The following is a 19,016-nucleotide window of genomic DNA, read 5'->3' as shown; positions in this document are numbered from 1 at the left end:
CCAGGTAATCAGGCTAAGGAAGGAAGGAGGAGAGACAACAAGAAATGACCGTGAAGTATGTGAAGAACTCAACAAGAGATTCAAAGAAGTGTTCACAGAGGAGACAGAAGGGACTCCAGAAAGACGGAGAGGTGGGGCACACCACCAAGTGCTGGACACAGTGCACACAACCGAGGAAGAAGTGAAGAGGCTTCTGAGTGAGCTAGATACCTCAAAGGCAATGGGGCCAGATAACATCTCCCCATGGGTATTGAGAGAGGGAGCAGAGGCGCTATGTGTACCCCTAACAACAATATTCAATACATCTATCGAAACAGGGAGATTGCCTGAGGCATGGAAGACAGCAAATGTAGTCCCAATCTTTAAAAAAGGAGACAGACATGAAGCGTTAAACTACAGACCAGTGTCACTGACATGTATAGTATGCAAAATCATGGAGAAGATTATCAGGAGAAGAGTGGTGGAACACCTAGAAAGGAATGATCTCATCAACAGCAGCCAGCATGGTTTCAGGGACGGGAAATCCTGTGTCACAAACCTACTGGAGTTCTATGACATGGTGACAGCAGTAAGACAAGAGAGAGAGGGGTGGGTGGATTGCATTTTCTTGGACTGCAAGAAGGCGTTTGACACAGTTCCCCACAAGAGATTGGTGCAAAAACTGGAGGACCAAGCAGGGATAACAGGGAAGGCACTACAATGGATCAGGGAATACTTGTCAGGAAGACAGCAGCGAGTCATGGTACGTGGCGAGGTGTCAGAGTGGGCACCTGTGACCAGCGGGGTCCCGCAGGGGTCAGTCCTAGGACCAGTGCTGTTTCTGGTATTTGTGAACGACATGACGGAAGGAATAGACTCTGAGGTGTCCCTGTTTGCAGATGACGTGAAGTTGATGAGAAGAATACACTCGATCGAAGACCAGGCAGAACTACAAAGGGATCTGGACAGGCTGCAGACCTGGTCCAGCAATTGGCTCCTGGAGTTCAATCCCACCAAGTGCAAAGTCATGAAGATTGGGGAAGGGCAAAGAAGGCCGCAGACGGAGTACAGTCTAGGGGGTCAGAGACTACAAACCTCACTCAAGGAAAAAGATCTTGGGGTGAGTATAACACCAGGCATATCTCCTGAAGCGCACATCAACCAAATAACTGCTGCAGCATATGGGCGCCTAGCAAACCTCAGAACAGCATTCCGACATCTTAATAAGGAATCGTTCAGGACCCTGTACACCGTATACGTTAGGCCCATATTGGAGTATGCGGCACCAGTTTGGAACCCACACCTAGCCAAGCACGTAAAGAAACTAGAGAAAGTGCAAAGGTTTGCAACAAGACTAGTCCCAGAGCTAAGAGGTATGTCCTACGAGGAGAGGTTAAGGGAAATCAACCTGACGACACTGGAGGACAGGAGAGATAGGGGGGACATGATAACGACATACAAAATACTGAGGGGAATTGACAAGGTGGACAAAGACAGGATGTTCCAGAGTTTGGACACAGCAACAAGGGGACACAGTTGGAAGCTAAAGACACAGATGAATCACAGGGATGTTAGGAAGTATTTCTTCAGCCACAGAGTAGTCAGTAAGTGGAATAGTTTGGGAAGCGATGTAGTGGAGGCAGGATCCATACATAGCTTTAAGCAGAGGTATGATAAACCTCACGGCTCGGGGAGAGTGACCTAGTAGCGATCAGTGAAGAGGCGGGGCCAGGAGCTCGGACTCGACCCCCGCAACCTCAACTAGGTGAGTACAACTAGGTGAGTACACATACACACACACACACACACACACACACACACACACACACACACACACACACACACACACACACACATACACATACACACACACACACACACACACACACACACACACACACACACACAAGGCAGAACTACAAAGGGATCTGGACAGGCTGCAGACCTGGTCCAGCAATTGGCTCCTGGAGTTCAATCCCACCAAGTGCAAAGTCATGAAGATTGGGGAAGGGCAAAGAAGGCCGCAGACGGAGTACAGTCTAGGGGGTCAGAGACTACAAACCTCACTCAAGGACAAAGATCTTGGGGTGAGTATTACACCAGGCACATCTCCTGAAGTGCAAATCAACCAAATAACTGCTGCAGCATATGGGCGCCTAGCAAACCTCAGAACAGCATTCCGACATCTTAATAAGGAATCATTCAGGACCCTGTACACCGTGTACGTTAGGCCCATATTGGAGAATGCGGCACCAGTTTGGAACCCACACCTAGCCAAGCACGTGAAGAAACTAGAGAAAGTGCAAAGGTTTGCAACAAGACTAGTCCCAGAGCTAAGAGGTATGTCCTACGAGGAGAGGTTAAGGGAAATCAACCTGACGACACTGGAGGACAGGAGAGATAGGGGAGACATGATAACGACATACAAAATACTGAGAGGAATTGACAAGGTGGACAAAGACAGGATGTTCCAGAGATTGGACACAGTAACAAGGGGACACAGTTGGAAGCTGAAGACACAGATGAATCACAGGGATGTTAGGAAGTATTTCTTCAGCCACAGAGTAGTCAGTAAGAGGAATAGTTTGGGAAGTGATGTAGTGGAGGCAGGATCCATACATAGCTTTAAGTAGAGGTATGATAAAGCTCACGGCTCAGGGAGAGTGACCTAGTAGCGATCAGTGAAGAGGCGGGGCCAGGAGCTCGGAATCGACCCCCGCAACCTCAACTAGGTGAGTACAACTAGGTGAGTACACACACACACACACACACACTCACACACACACACTCACACTCACACACACTCACACACACTCACACACACACACACACACACACACACACACACACACACACACACACACACACACACACACCCACACATACACACACACACACGCGCACACACACACACACACACACACACACACAAACACACACACACACACACACACACAAGAGAAACTGCAAAGCCTGAAACAGATTAGAGAGACAAATGACAATTCAGGTGTGACATCAGGAAATTCAAAGTCAGGCGCAGACAAGAGGATGGTAAGCAACAACGGAGACATGCCGAACATGAAGGCCCTATCAGACCCACGTGGGGCCAGGGAAAAGACGACGAGCACACTAAGATCAAACGACAGGTCCGAAGACAATGAAGGTATGCTATATGCAGAGATTCTAACAGCCAACTGCAGTAGCAAGGGACAGCTGGTCAGGAAAGACAGTCCACTGAGAATAGAAGTTTCAGATATGACAGGGACTGAAGGCAAGAACATGTCAATGGAAGGAAATAAAATGCCTCAGAGGACGCAGATGGAGACTCAGTGGGAGGAGGAAAGGGCGAGGTCAGTTTTTGTGTATGGGCTCCAAGAAGCCAAGGGGGCCAACTTTGAAGAAATAAAACAGGAGGAGAAAAAAATGATTGAAGGCATCATGAAAACAATAGGGGAGGGCAATATGACCCAGGTGACAAATTTTCAGAGAATTGGGTGGTTTGCGAGTGGAAGGATACGGCCTGTCAGAGTAACTTTCAAGGAAGAATCAGTTCGAACCAGGATTCTGCAAGAGAAAGCAAGACTGAGGGACAAAGAGGGGTACCAGAGAGTATACCTCGACCGCGACAGAACACAAGAAGAAAGGACTACACTGAAAGAGAGGGTACAGAGACGCAAGGAGGAACGAGAAGCAATGAAAATGAGCAGGACCCAGACACAGGAGGAAGGGCAAACACACCCCACAGAATCTCCCACCAAAAGACTCCACCCGCGACATTCCCAACGCAACTGAGCAACCTATACTACAACCCACTCACTGTTCCCTCTGCCACCAATCCCCATATCACAAACCTCACCCCAACAGCTGTCCCTTATGGGCATTCTGACCCCACCCCCATCAACACAAACCCCACCTACACCACAGCTCCATATAGGCCCCCACCAAGGCTCTCGCTCCCCCAACCCCAATATTCTTGCATGACCACAATGATAGAAAAGAAACTAAAGGTTTGGTACACAAACACGGATGGAATAATGAATAAACATGAGGAGTGGAATGAAAGAATCAGTGAAAAATCCCCAGACATCATAGCAGTCACAGAAACAAAACTCGCTGAGACAATAACAGACACAGTCTTCCCAACGGGATATCAGATCCTGAGGAAAGATAGGAGTAGAGGTTGCACTGCTCATAAAACACCGATGGGGATTTGAGGAAATGGAAGGCATGGACATGATTGGAGAAAGAGACTACATTGTAGGTACAATTCAGTCTGGAGAACATAAAGTAGTCATTGGAGTGATGTATAACCCACCACAGAACTGCAGGAGGCCAAGAGAGGAGTACGAAGAAAACAACAGGGTGATGGTGGACACACTGGCTGAGGTGGCAAGAAGAGCTCACTCGAGCAGAGCAAAGTTACTGGTAATGGGCGATTTCAACCACAGGGAAATCGACTGGGAAAACCTGGAGCCACATGGGGGTCCCGAAACATGGAGAGCCAAGATGATGGATGTGGTACTTGAAAACCTCATGCATCAACATGTCAGGGACACAACCAGAGAGAGAGGGGAGGATGAGCCAGCAAGACTGGATTTTGTGTTCACCCTGAGCAGTTCAGACATTGAGGACATCACTTATGAGAGGCCCCTTGGAGCTAGCGATCATGTGGTTCTGAGTTTTGACTATATAGTAGAGTTACAAGTGGAGAAGGTAACAGGAACTGAAGGGGACAGGCCAAACTATAAAAGGGGGGAGTACACAGGTATGAGAAACTTCCTGCAGGAGGTTCAGTGGGACAGAGAAATGGTAGGAAAATCAGTAAACGAGATGATGGAATATGTGGCAACAAAGAGCAAGGAGGCAGAGGAAAGTTTTGTTCCCAAGGGAAACGGAAATAATAGGAAGACCAAAACGAGTCCTTGGTTTACCCGAAGGTGTAGGGAGGCAAAAACTAAGTGCAACAGAGAATGGAAAAGGTACAGGAGGCATAGGACCCAGGAAAACAAGGAGATTAGTAGAAGAGCCAGAAACGAGTATGCACAGATAAGGAGGGAGGCCCAGCGACAGTATGAAAACGACATAGCATCGAAAGTCAAATCTGACCCGAAACTGCTGTATAGCCACATTAGGAGGAAGACAACAGTCAAGGACCAGGTGATAAGGCTGAGGAAAGAAGGTGGAGAACTCACAAGAAACGATCAAGAGGTATGTGAGGAGCTCAACACGAGATTTAAGGAAGTATTTACAGTAGAGACAGGAAAGACTCTGGGGGGACAGACCAGATGGGGACACCACCAAGGAATACACCAACAAGTGTTGGACGACATACATACAGATGAGGAGGAGGTGAAGAAACTGCTAAGGGACATCGATACCTCAAAGGCAATGGGACCAGACAACATCTCCCCGTGGGTCCTTAGAGAGGGAGCAGATATGTTGTGCGTGCCACTTACCACAATCTTCAACACATCCCTGGAAACTGGGCAACTACCTGAGGTATGGAAGACGGCAAATGTAGTTCCCATTTTTAAAAAAGGAGACAGAAAAGAGGCACTAAACTATAGACCTGTGTCATTGACGTGTATAGTATGCAAAATTATGGAGAAGATTATCAGGAGGAGAGTGGTGGAGCACCTGGAACGGAACAGGAGTATAAATGCCAACCAGCACGGATTCACGGAAGGCAAATCCTGTGTCACAAACCTTCTGGAGTTTTATGATAAAATAACAGAAGTAAGACAAGAGAGAGAGGGGTGGGTTGATTGCATCTTCTTGGACTGCAAGAAGGCCTTTGACACAGTTCCTCACAAGAGATTAGTGCAGAAGCTAGAGCATCAGGCGCATATAACAGGAAGGGCACTGCAATGGATCAGAGAATACCTGACAGGGAGGCAACAACGAGTCATGGTACGTAATGATGTATCACAGTGGGCACCTGTGACGAGCGGGGTCCCACAGGGGTCAGTCCTAGGACCAGTGCTATTTTTGGTATATGTGAACGACATGACGGAAGGGTTAGACTCAGAAGTGTCCCTGTTTGCAGATGATGTGAAGTTAATGAGGAGAATTAAATCTGATGAGGACCAGGCAGGACTTCAAAGAGACCTGGACAGACTGGACACCTGGTCCAGCAAATGGCTTCTCGAATTTAATCCTGCCAAATGCAAAGTCATGAAGATGGGGGAGGGGCACAGAAGACCACAGACAGAGTATAGGCTAGGTGGCCAAAGACTGCAAACCTCACTCAAGGAGAAAGATCTTGGGGTGAGTATAACACCGAGCATGTCTCCGGAAGCACACATCAATCAGATAACTGCTGCAGCATATGGGCGCCTGGCAAACCTGAGAACAGCATTCCGATACCTTAGTAAGGAATCATTCAAGACACTGTACACCGTGTATGTCAGGCCCATACTGGAGTATGCAGCACCTGTTTGGAACCCGCACTTGATAAAGCATGTCAAGAAACTAGAGAAAGTACAAAGGTTTGCGACAAGGTTAGTTCCAGAGCTAAGGGGAATGTCCTATGAGGAAAGATTAAGGGAAATCGGCCTGACCACACTGGAGGACAGGAGGGTCAGGGGAGACATGATAACGACATATAAAATACTGCATGGAATAGACAAGGTGGACAAAGACAGGATGTTCCAGGGAGGGGACACAGAAACAAGAGGCCACAATTGGAAGTTGAAGACACAAATGAGTCAGAGAGATAGTAGGAAGTATTTCTTCAGTCATAGAGTTGTAAGGCAGTGGAATAGCCTAGAAAATGACGTAGTGGAGGCAGGAACCATACACAGTTTTAAGACGAGGTTTGATAAAGCTCATGGAGCAGGGAGAGAGAGGGCCTAGTAGCAACCGGTGAAGAGGCGGGGCCAGGAGCTAGGACTCGACCCCTGCAACCACAAATAGGTGAGTACAAATAGGTGAGTACACACACACATACACATATACCTGGACATACCTGGCTGTTGCATGTGTGTCTTACCTAACAATAACACAACACACACACACACACACAAACACATACACACAAACACACACACATACACACACACACACACACACACACACACACACACACACACACACACCGACACACACACACACACACACACACACACACACACACACACACACACACACACACACACACACACACATACACACACATACACACACACACACACATCCAGAGATGGGACACAGACACAAGAGGTCACAATTGGAAGTTGAAGACTCAGATGAATCAAAGGGATGTTAGGAAGTATTTCTTCAGTCATAGAGTAGTCAAGCCGTGGAATAGCCTAGAAAGTGAAGTAGTGGAGGCGGGAACCATACATAGTTTTAAGGCGAGGTATGATAGAGCTCATGTAGCAGGGAGAGAGAGGACCTAGTAGCAATCAGCGAAGAGGCGGGGCCAGGAGCTATGACTCGACCCCTGCAACCAAAAATAGGTGAGTACAAATAGGTGAGTACACACACACACGCACACCTGCACACCTACACACCCACAACAGGCCTAGTGTCTAAACGACATGTGCCTAGGACAAAATGGTAACTAACACACACACACACACACACACACACACCTACACACCTACACACCCACAACAGGCCTAGTGTCTAACTGACATGTGCCTAGGACAAAATGGTAACTAACTAACCTACACACCTACACACACACAACAGGCCTAGTGTCTAATCGACATGTGCCTAGGACAAAATGGTAACTAACACACACACACACACACACACACACACACCTACACACCTACACACCTACACACCCACAACAGGCCTAGTGTCTAATTGACATGTGCCTAGGACAAAATGGTAACTAACATACACACACACATACACACACCCACTCACACACACACACACACACACACACACACACACACACACACACACACACACACACACACACACACACACACACACACTCAGGCACACAAACACACTACGAGGAGAGGTTAAGGGAAATCAACCTGACGACACTGGAGGACAGGAGAGATGGGGGGGACATGATAACGACATACAAAATACTGAGAGGAATTGACAAGGTTGACAAAGACAGGATGTTCCAGAGATTGGACACAGTAACAAGGGGACACAGTTGGAAGCTGAAGACACAGATGAATCACAGGGATGTTAGGAAGTATTTCTTCAGCCACAGAGTAGTCAGTAAGTGGAATAGTTTGTGAAGCGATGTAGTGGAGGCAGGATCCATACATAGCTTTAAGCAGAGGTATGATAAAGCTCACGGCTCAGGGAGAGTGACCTAGTAGCGATCAGTGAAGAGGCGGGGCCAGGAGCTCGGACTCGACCCCCGCAACCTCAACTAGGTGAGTACAACTAGGTGAGTACACGCACACACACACACACACACATCTCAGTAGTAGTACCAGTTCCTAGTAACCAGTTACCAGTAACCAGTGTACCAGTAGATGACTCACTACCAACCGTCTATGTGAATCATTGACTGTATTCATATTGCTGCTGACCATAGCAGGATTTCAAACACCCTCACCCGTAGGCACTATGGGTCAGTCAAGATAGGGAGCAGAGAGAGGCAGGTCGGCTGTTGGTGCGTTCCCATACTTTCCGTTATATTATACGTACTACCAGCCTACGTGACTATTACCCCATCCACGTTATCGAAAAAACCCACATGACAAATGGTGGCAGCCGTGGAATGTGGATTTAAGGGTATTTCAGACGTTAGAAGACTGTTTGTGGGTTGCCGGCAGGTCAGAGGTGAACCGTCTCAGCCACCACCCTGTGTACTCCAGCCTGCAAGCCTGTTGCAGCCGTTTTTTAAGCTTCCTGGCTTAGTTCGTGTGCTAATTGCTTCAATCTCCGAGGGGTTGACCTGGATTTTGCAATTAAGCCAGTCAGTAAGCCAGACTGTGGAAGTGAACACTAGTCAGCGTACCTCCGCCTACCATCCAGCCTGTCTCCTGTCATCCACCTGCTCCTTCATGCTGTGTGCATCGTTACACGTCTTCCAGTCAGCCATTCTCGTGGGTTAAGCCAGTCATCCAACCCAGCTTCTAACCCAGCTGAGAGAGAGAAGTAAGCCACGCAAGTTCCTCTGAAGTATTGTTTCATATATCGCTTGTGCTTGGATGCTGCTAAGAGTGATTTTCACCATTCCCTGTGGCATATTGTGGCTTAGTTAAGTCACCTTCGTGGGTAGTGAGTGGAGTGTGCGCCAGTGAGTAACAGCGAGTGTACGCTCCCTTCACCCACCCGCCACACACTCTTCACTCATCTACCTGTGGCTGTTTGCACCCTTGTACAGGGTCCTAGTACTGTTTTGGCTCACATAATTGGTCAAGAGATTGTAGCTGAGCGCCAACGATAAAGCCAGTTATGTGAGTTCACCGAGAAAGCGCATTTCTTCCGACAACAGTGTGAGTGTAGGAGGCGTAATCACCCGCAGGACAACCTTCCCCTCATCACTAGTCACTCTGTCTACACTATTCCAGACTTCAGTGATAATTTTCTGTCTAGAGACATTTTCCTGCATTTAAAGACATTTGCGTGTGTGAGACATTTACAGTGAATTTCTTGTGTACTCTAAGCCTTGTGTTTTCAGTGTAGACTCAGTGTTTCTTTGACTCATTATTTTTGCAATATTTTTCAGTGTTATCGCTCATCTCTTCTGTTTCATTTTTATAATTTTTATCTGTGTTTTTTTTATGCTACTCCATGTCTTTAGTAAGTATTATTGTGTAGAGTACCAGTCAGTCACTCCGTGTGAAATAATTTATTCATTTTTATCTTGTGTTCTTTCAGCATTGTATTCTCCAGTATTTGTCGTATACCAAATTATCCATTTATTTCTGTGTGTCTTTTTTTTGTATGCCAGCAGTGTCTCATTCCTTGATCTTTTCGCAGACTTGTCTACCATTATTTTTGCCAGCAATTTTTGTCGTATCAGTCACAGCAAGATTTTGTTGTAAGAATATACTAAAAAAAAATGAATAATTGAATATGTTGTGTGTGCCCCGCCAGTTGTAAGTGTTGTGTGCCCTGCCTATCAATGGCATGCCCAAATTGATGACTTGATCGTACCATTTTGGGGTTACCAGCTTGGATCCGAGATCTGCCATACTGCCGCAGAGTATGACATTCGAATTAAGTCCTTACAGGCCAGTGCATTTTCCAGTAGCGTACCCAAGCGGTCAGGCACTGATGATCCTGTCATTCCTGTCTGTGTTCCTGCAACTTCAGACTTGCAAGATAGTGTCCAGTTACCTCAAGTGTCCGAGGATGCTCCGACTACCTTGAGTGCTGAGCCTATCCCTGCAATGTCTGCTAGTTCAAGTAGTAGTTTCTCCACAGGGGACGCCTTGTCAGAAAACGATTACTTGCAACTAGTAATGCCATCTCTTGATGTCACATGCCGTCTGCAGAAAGATGTTTCTGATAAGACTGCCGAGACAGTAGCTAAAGTGTTTAAAGAACGCATTATCTGCAGGCATACCACCCCTAAGCCCCTAGTAACAGATAATGGAGGTGAATTCTGTAATGAGATTCTTGAAAATTTGTGTACCTTGTACAAGATCTCTAAATCCACCATTGTTCCTCATCATCCTGCCAGCAATGGGTTAGCGGAACGTACCAATAAGAAAGTACTTGATGTCTTGAGAGCCACTATCAATCCCAACAGTGAAACTTGGGATGAAGTTATACCTGATGTGCAGTGTGCTATAAATTCTGCTTATGTTTCTATAGGTGACACTCCACATTATGCATTGTACGGTGTAGATAAACGTTTGCCTTATGAGTTGCTATATTCTAACCCGAAACCAAATTACAACCCTGATGATTTCATAGCAACTCGTACCAGCTTAGCTCAAAGTGTTTTTAGAAGAATCCGTGAAACACTTCATAAATCAACAGCAGAATTTACAAGAGTCGCAAACACTCGAGCAAAGCCATCCAAAATCAAAGTAGGTTCGAGAGTTATGCTGACTAACTTTAACAAAACGTCTGCAATGCCTAAGCTTGATCAAAAGTTTGTTGGTCCTTATCGAGTAGTTGAACATATCACTGGTAATAAGTATAAGGTTAGAGAAATTAGTACTGGTCAGTATAAAGAATCGCATTTAGATCACATGAAGTTAGTATGTGATGATAATGATGTTACAACCCAGACTAATGTGACAGACTCTGACAATCCTCCTGATCCTGTACTCTCTACCTCTGATACTCAGTCAGACGATCAACCTGAATGTCGTTATTCCCTACGTACACGACAGGTATTGAGAAATCCTCAAGTATCATTTGTTACTTCCAATTCAGATTTGCCTCAAATACAGCATGAGTTAGCCAATGCAACAGAGTTTGATCCTCCCAGAGATGACACCCATTCTGCATATATCAATCTCACCCTAGCAGAGTTGGGGTTAAATGTAAATAACCTGTATAGATGAATAATTACAGTATCAACTTATCAGTGTTCAAGAATTTTTTTTTGTGTTCACGTTCTCTCCGAATTCTGAGAATTAACAGTCTAGATTTGAGTGCACCGAATCTGCCTTTCTGTTAAACACTTCTTTCTTTGTATATATTCCTTCCTCAGAATCCGTAGATCACATGAATACAGATCGATCGATCAAATTTTTTTTTATCACTTCTATTGTGTAATCTCAACGTTGAGTTTCATTCGATGAGTTGTGCTATATTATACCTTGTATTGAATTACAGTTTCAGTTATGTAAGCTTCCATTCCAATATTCTACTTATGTATGTTATAATGTTCAATTGTTGTGTACTTTGACATTGTATAGAATCAGCCCAAGCCGTACACCTGCCGTCTCTAGTTTGTATTAGTTGTATGTCGGGACGACATACGTTAGCGTCGCCGAGCTCTCAGTAGTAGTACCAGTTCCTAGTAACCAGTTACCAGTAACCAGTGTACCAGTAGATGACTCACTACCAACCGTCTGTGTGAATCATTGACTGTATTCATATTGCTGCTGACCATAGCAGGATTTCAAACACCCTCACCCGTAGGCACTATGGGTCAGTCAAGATAGGGAGCAGAGAGAGGCAGGTCGGCTGTTGTTGCCTTCCCATACTTTCTGTTATATTATACGTACTACCAGCCTACGTGAGTATTACCCCATCCACGTTATCGAAAAAACCCACATGACACACACACACACACACACACACACACACACACACACACACACACACACACACACACATACACACACACACACACACACATAATAGTCCCAGAGCTACGGGGATTGTCCTACGAAGAAAGGTTGAGGGAAATCAGCATGACGACACTGGAGGCCAGGAGGGTCAGGGGAGACATGATAACGACATATAAAATACTGCGCGGAATAGACGAGATGGACAAAGACGGGATGTTCCAGAGATGGAACACAGACACAAGAGGTCACAATTGGAAGTTGAAGACTCAGATGAATCAAAGGGATGTTAGGAAGTATTTCTTCAGTCATAGAGTAGTCAGGCCATGGAATAGTCTAGAAAGTGAAGTAGTGGAGGCGGGAACTATATATAGTTTTAAGGCGAGGTATGATAAAGCTCATGGAGCAGGGAGAGAGAGGACCTAGTAGCAATCAGCGAAGAGGCGGGGCCAGGAGCTGTGACTCGACCCCTGCAACCACAAATAGGTGAGTACAAATAGGTGAGTACACACACACACTAACCAGACTAACATAACTGCTACAGAAAATCCAGATGGATTCAGAGGAAAGAAGTCCTGCTTCATTAACCCATTGGAATTCTAGGACAGAATAACATTTATGAAGGGATTCAGGAAAACCGAGCAGCTGGACTTGAGTCCTGGAGGTGGGAGGTACAGTGTCTGCACTCTGCAGGAGGGCTGGAGGTGGGAGGTACAGTGTCTGCACTCTGCAGGAGGGCTGGAGGTGGGAGGTACAGTGTCTGCACTCTGCAGGAGGGCTGGAGATACGATATGTTGCAGTTTTTGAAGCGTAGTGTCGGAGCGCCTCTGGCAAGACAGTGATGGAGTGAATGATGATGACAAGTTTTTCTTCTTTTTCGGGTCACTGCCTTGATGGGAAACGGCCAATGTTTTAAAAAAATGTAAAATAACATCTCCAACAAGAAAGACAAAGGCCGGGTTGACTGCGTATTCTTAAGACTGCAGGGAAGTATTTAACATTGAACTCCACCAGAGATTGATCCACAAATTAGAGGATCAGGCAGGGGTACCAGGTAAAGTGCTACAGTGGATCAAGGAATACCTCACCAGAACACGACAGAGGGTTGATGGTAAAGGATGGGAAAGTGTAACAAGTGGGGTTCCCTAACACTATGACCGTTAATATATTTTTACACAGATCAGTTTTACATACTAAGAGCCGTTATCCTGCCTCAGCTTATTACAATGTCCAGCCCTAGCTGACGTATACCACTACCCCCAGGATGCCACATACACCAGTCCACTAATACCCAGGTACCTACTTACTGCTAGGTCAACAGGGACAGCAGCTGTAAGGAAACATACCCAATGTTTCACCTGTGCCGGAATCAAACCACGGACCCTCACTGTGTGAACTGAATGTGCTACCAACTGACAGAGACAATTAATCCAACATATCATTAATTTTCAACGAAATGAAAGCAATACGATACATAGAAACAGAAGATGATAGACAGGTAACAGGAGGACAGAGAGGCAGCAAAAGCAGAGGAAACAAGTGACTACAAGACTTCAATCAAAACAAGCTGGGGAGGGAGAGATAAGACATGAGACGGAGTACGGCCAGGCAGTGAGAAAGAAAAAATATCCTCAAAGGAGAAATATCTGAGGTTAACAGCACATCCGACACACTGCCATAGGTGTACATTAACCACACAACGTGGACTGAGTCTCGAAAGTTAGCAAAACTGAAAATAGCCTTCAGCAATTAAGTCAGGTCTGTGGGATTTTGTAAATAGTCCAAGTCGGACCGAAACGTCGTGGTAAGCTCCTCTCTCCTATGTGCGGGTTATTTGTGTATTGTTGCAGTCACGGTATTATGCTGTTTTGTTTCTTGTAGAGTCTGCAGCACCACCATGGAGCCCACAGCTGGTCTATCACCTCCAGAAACTAATAAAGATCCACAGTTTGGCAGTAATACTTCGTACTGCAGTTGAGGGGACTGAACTATGAGAAGTACCTGGAGAGACATGATCCTAACCTGTAAAATACTTAAACAATTTTACAGGGCAGACAGAGACAGCGTAGTAGGCGTGGCACAAGAGAAGGCAGAGCAAGTGGAAAATAAAACAAACATGAACCACAAACACGAAGAAATAATGACATAAAAGCAACCGATTTTTCTTGTATCTTGTTTCCTGCTGTCAGTGCTGCTATATATATATATATATATATATATATATATATATATATATATATATATATATATATATATATATATATATATATATATATATGTCGTGCCGAATAGGTAAAACTTGCGATTCTGGCTTAAATAGCAACGCTCTTCCTGCCGAATAAGGCAAGCGAAGATTTGTGAATGCAATAATTTCGCAAAAGTCATTCTGAAATAAACGAAAAAAATATATATTTCAACACCAGTACCAGCAGCAGCACCAGCACCACCACCACTAGCAGCAGCACCACCACCACTAGCAGCAGCAACACCAGCACCACAGCCAGCACCAACAGCAGCAGCACCAGGAGCACCACCACCAGCAGTACCAGCAGCAGCAGCACCAGTACCAGCACCACCAGCAGCAGCACCACCACCACCACCAGCACCAACAGCAACACCAGCAGCAGCACTACCAACACCACCACCACCAACAGTAGCATCAACAATGGCTGGTATAAAGCTGCTACCCACATCCTCCTCCCTTATTAAAGTGACATCCACGTTCCTTAATACATGTTAATTAGTAATTCCCGTCACACACCTCTATCTTAATTCTCAACCCCGTCTAGACGACAGTTGCCACACTGTGACTCTAATATAGGGAGCAAGAGGGGTAAGAGAGGGAGGGAGAGGGCAAGAGAGGGGAGGGAGAGGGCAAGAAAGGGGAGGGAGAGGGCAAGAAAGGGGAGGGAGAGGGCAAGAGAGGGGTAGAAGAGGGCAAAATGAGACAAGTGTGATCACGATATAATAACGTGCAAAATGCGTGGTAAAGGAATAACTGGCAAAGTGGGCAGACGGATCTTCAACTATCTAACCTATCGAACATAAAAAGTAGTGGTAAACAGAGTTCAATCGGAAGCTGCCATAGTGAAAGCTCTGTTCCACAAGGCACAGTACTCGCCCCCATCCTGTTCCTTATCCTCACATCAGACATAGAGATGTAAACCACAGCACTGTGTTATTCTTTGCAGACGATGCTAGGATCTGCATGAGACTCTCATCCAACGAGGACACGGCAAATCTTCAAAAAGATATAAACCAAGTTTTCCAGTGGGTAACAGAGAACAATATGATGTGCAATGAAGACAAATTCCAACTACTCCGTTATAGGAAACTGGAGGAGATAATAACTAGAACTGAGTATACTACAAACTCTGGCCATACAATACGGCAAAAAAATAATGTGAGGAACCTGGGAGTGGTAATGCCTGAGGAATTCACTTTCAAGGATCACAATAGTGCCACTATCACAAGTGCGAAGAAAATGATAGGATGGATAATGAGAACGTTCAAAACAGGAGATGCGAAGCCAATGATGATCCTTTTCAAATCACTTGTTCTCTCTGGGTTGGAATACTGCTGTACATTAACATCTCTGTTCAAAGCAGGTGAAATTGCAGATCTAGAGAGTGTACAGAGAACCTTTACTGCACGTATAAGTTACATTAAACACCTCAACTACTTGGAATGCTTAGGAGCACTCGACTTGTACTCGCTGGAACACAGGCGAGAGAGATACATCATAATCTACGCTAGGAAATTTCTAGAAGGAATAGTCCCGAATCTGCACACAGAAATCATTCCTTACGAAAGTAAAAAAAACTGGGCAGGAGGTGAAAAGTACCCCCAATGAAAAGTAGGGGCGCCATTGGTAAACTAAGATGAACACAATAACTGTCCGGGGTCAAAGACTGTTCAACAGCTTCCCACAATACATAAGAGGAATTACCAATAGGCCCCTGGCTGCCTTCAAGAGGGAGCTAGACAGATACTTTAAGTCGGTGCCGGATCAGCCGTGCTGTGGTTCGTACGTTGGACTACGTGCGGCCAGCAGTTGATCAGGCCCTGATCTACCGGGAGGCCTGGTTGTGGACCGGGCCGCGGGGGCGTTGATCCTCGGAATACCCTCCAGGTAGACTCCAGGTAAACAGTTGGGTATCTTTATTGCTGAAACGTTTCGCCTACGTAGTAGGCTTCTTCAGTCAAATACAGAGGGAGCAGTAGAAATCATCGTTCATGGTGTGGAACGATATCGTTCATGGTGTGGAACGATATCGTTCATGGTGTGGAACGATATCGTTCATGGTCTGGAACGATATCGTTCATGGTGTGGAACGATATCGTTCATGGTCTGGAACGATATTGTTCATGGTCTGGAACGATATTGTTCATGGTCTGGAACGATATCGTTCCAGACCATGAAGCTGAACTCTTCTCCAAGGTTGATGGACTGATTACATCATTTTTACTTGATTTCTACTGCTGCCTCTGTATTTAACTGAAGAAGCCTACTACGTAGGCGAAACGTTTCAGCAATAAAGATACCCAACTGTTGTACGTGTGTCTTAATTTTCAACTTGTCGGTATTTTATACCATTTTCAACAATAACCAGCCATACTGGCATATAATTTGGGGCGTGTGATGATTGTCTTGAACGCTTCTATAAATGCTAATGTTTGATTATTAGAGAAACTTATATCAAGGCCGCCGTGTACCAACAACTGAAACCTTGTCATTCACAGGATTACACACCTGCACCATTAAGGTCTCTTTACTGCTGAAACGTTTCGCTTGCTCACCTGGCGAAATTACCTCCAACTTTACACAAATATGTGATAAATGGTTTTGAAAACCGTCAAGTTGAAGACTGAGACACTTATGCAACATACGGGAATCTTTATCACATCTGTCAGACATTACAACATCATGGGACCTTGATTTCTAGGAATTCTTCAATACTTGTCATCCAACCTTTGGACGAAGACCTACTTACACTAGTAGGTGGTTCCACAGTGATCCCGCCTTCTCCTGCTTCCACTCACCTGACTACAGTATATAAGCCACTTCTCCGGCCATATGCTGTACTTTCTACAAGAGTGATGGACTGAACAAACAGATTCAAGGCTGAGGGACTGATTACCTCAAACTCCGCCTATCATTACACCTTTCTGCTTTGCATTGGACTGATGAAGCCACTGCGTGGCAAAACGTTTCTTCAATAAAGATTCCAATATGTTGCAAAAGTGTCTCATTTTACACAAACCCGCACACAGTCATCTCCCTGGTTTACAGAGTTATCTTTTAGCCATGATGCTTGTTCAAGAGGACCAGAGACACACACACACACACACACACATCTTGCCCTTCCTTATACAACCTGCTATTAAATTCAGTGGGCAACACTAAACGCGTAAGGGTTACACAATGCCCTGAAAAAATGGGAGGTAATTAAGCTTTATCTTGGTTACATTCCTTGAAACAAGAGCCTTTCACTGGCATTATATAAAGCTTGTTGCGTGTCTATAGGGCCCACCAGTGTTCTAGGACGCTATGGTGAATAAAGTCCAAAAAGTCATTGATGAAGACTCCTGCTGCAGAGCACATTTCTTAATTTTTTAATATTTCACTTTTTTTAAATCATATGAAAAGTGCAATAAAATCTAACAGATTAGGTATTTTTACTCTAAAATAACGGATTCTTAGACAAAATATTGTAATTTTAGTGGTATGCGGGAAATAATCTGAAAAAAAAAATCATAAATTATCATCAGTTTCGATTAACTGCAGCTGCCGCCTAAACATCCACTTGAATCTTTCAGGAAAGACTTGACTGACCCTCGAGATATGAACTGAATCACGGTTGAGGAACTTTACCAAGATTACTGCTGGCCTGGCACCTCAGAGTTGCCCATCCAGTGCCCAGAAAGACTTACCTCGGAGACAATCCAGGGGAAATAACGGGAGAAACCAACTCGCTGGAGGGCATATACACCCAAGTCACATTCCCGGAGGGCAGCATGCATCTTAGCATGGAAAGACAGAGAAGCGACTGGCGAGGAAACTCTCGTCCCCTACATCCATGACAATACCTGAGCCGGATTGCCAGGTATACGCTGAACCCGAAACAGGTAATGCAAGCCCAGCTGGTCACAGGGAAGGACTAGACTCACCACTAATGTCTACATGGAAACTTTCAATGGAAGTTGAGAATAAACAAATTTCCAGTTGGATGCGGTTCTATAAATGTACCTGAGGTCCACCTGTAATCAATTTTTGGGATGAACGCCCTTGCAGCCCAGTCCCAGACCAGACCGGAGAGGGCACAGAAGGTCAGCCTCAGGAACAGACCTCACAAGTCAAATATGTGAAATGCACTGCCATTATTTTCCATGTGAAAAAGGAGCAGAGTGATAATATACACTCGTGGCCGGAAGCCAGCATCGTTAACAGAGAATGTTTAGCAGCCAGGTGGGAGAGAATGAGGGCAGAATGAAACACGCAATTCTGACCAGAAACAGGACCCCCACTCCTGGGAGTAAGTGGCAGTCCTATGATCCCTCACCAGGAGTCAGACGCACCGGACATGTGCTCCCTGGAGGCACTATCAGGCGTTCATTTCTTAGAAGAAAGGGGGAAGGGGGTTCTCCCTCAGGAGGACCAGTCCTAATGGGTGGTTACCAAAAGAGAACTTAACTGGGCGAGCCACCAACCAGGCTTCAATGTGTTTTGGAGAGACACCCCTGGATAGCTGCAGCATGTAGGGAAGCCTCCTGGGATACCTTCCAGGAGGCACGAGATGCCTCCACCTCCCTTCTCTTCTAACAAGGGGAAAGACAACTAAGAAGAAAAAG

General features: G+C 45.6%; 1 protein-coding gene across 1 annotated transcript in view; it reads right to left on the bottom strand.

Moving 5' to 3' along the window:
- Nucleotides 1–18,203, bottom strand: part of LOC128697714 (inositol-trisphosphate 3-kinase homolog) — a 212,858-nt gene extending 194,655 nt beyond the window's left edge. Inside the window, exon 1 of the mRNA XM_053789570.2 lies at nucleotides 18,099–18,203. Within this exon, the coding sequence (XP_053645545.1) occupies nucleotides 18,099–18,188 (90 nt within the window). The 5' untranslated portion in view covers nucleotides 18,189–18,203. The remainder of the gene's footprint in view (nucleotides 1–18,098) is intronic.
- Nucleotides 18,204–19,016: the final 813 nt, after the last annotated feature.

Source organism: Cherax quadricarinatus, chromosome 68 (genome assembly GCF_038502225.1).
Source record: "Cherax quadricarinatus isolate ZL_2023a chromosome 68, ASM3850222v1, whole genome shotgun sequence".
In the NCBI taxonomy this organism is placed as follows: domain Eukaryota; kingdom Metazoa; phylum Arthropoda; class Malacostraca; order Decapoda; family Parastacidae; genus Cherax; species Cherax quadricarinatus.
Note: the sequence above shows the minus strand (reverse complement) of the source record. Positions and strands in the feature narration are given on the sequence as shown.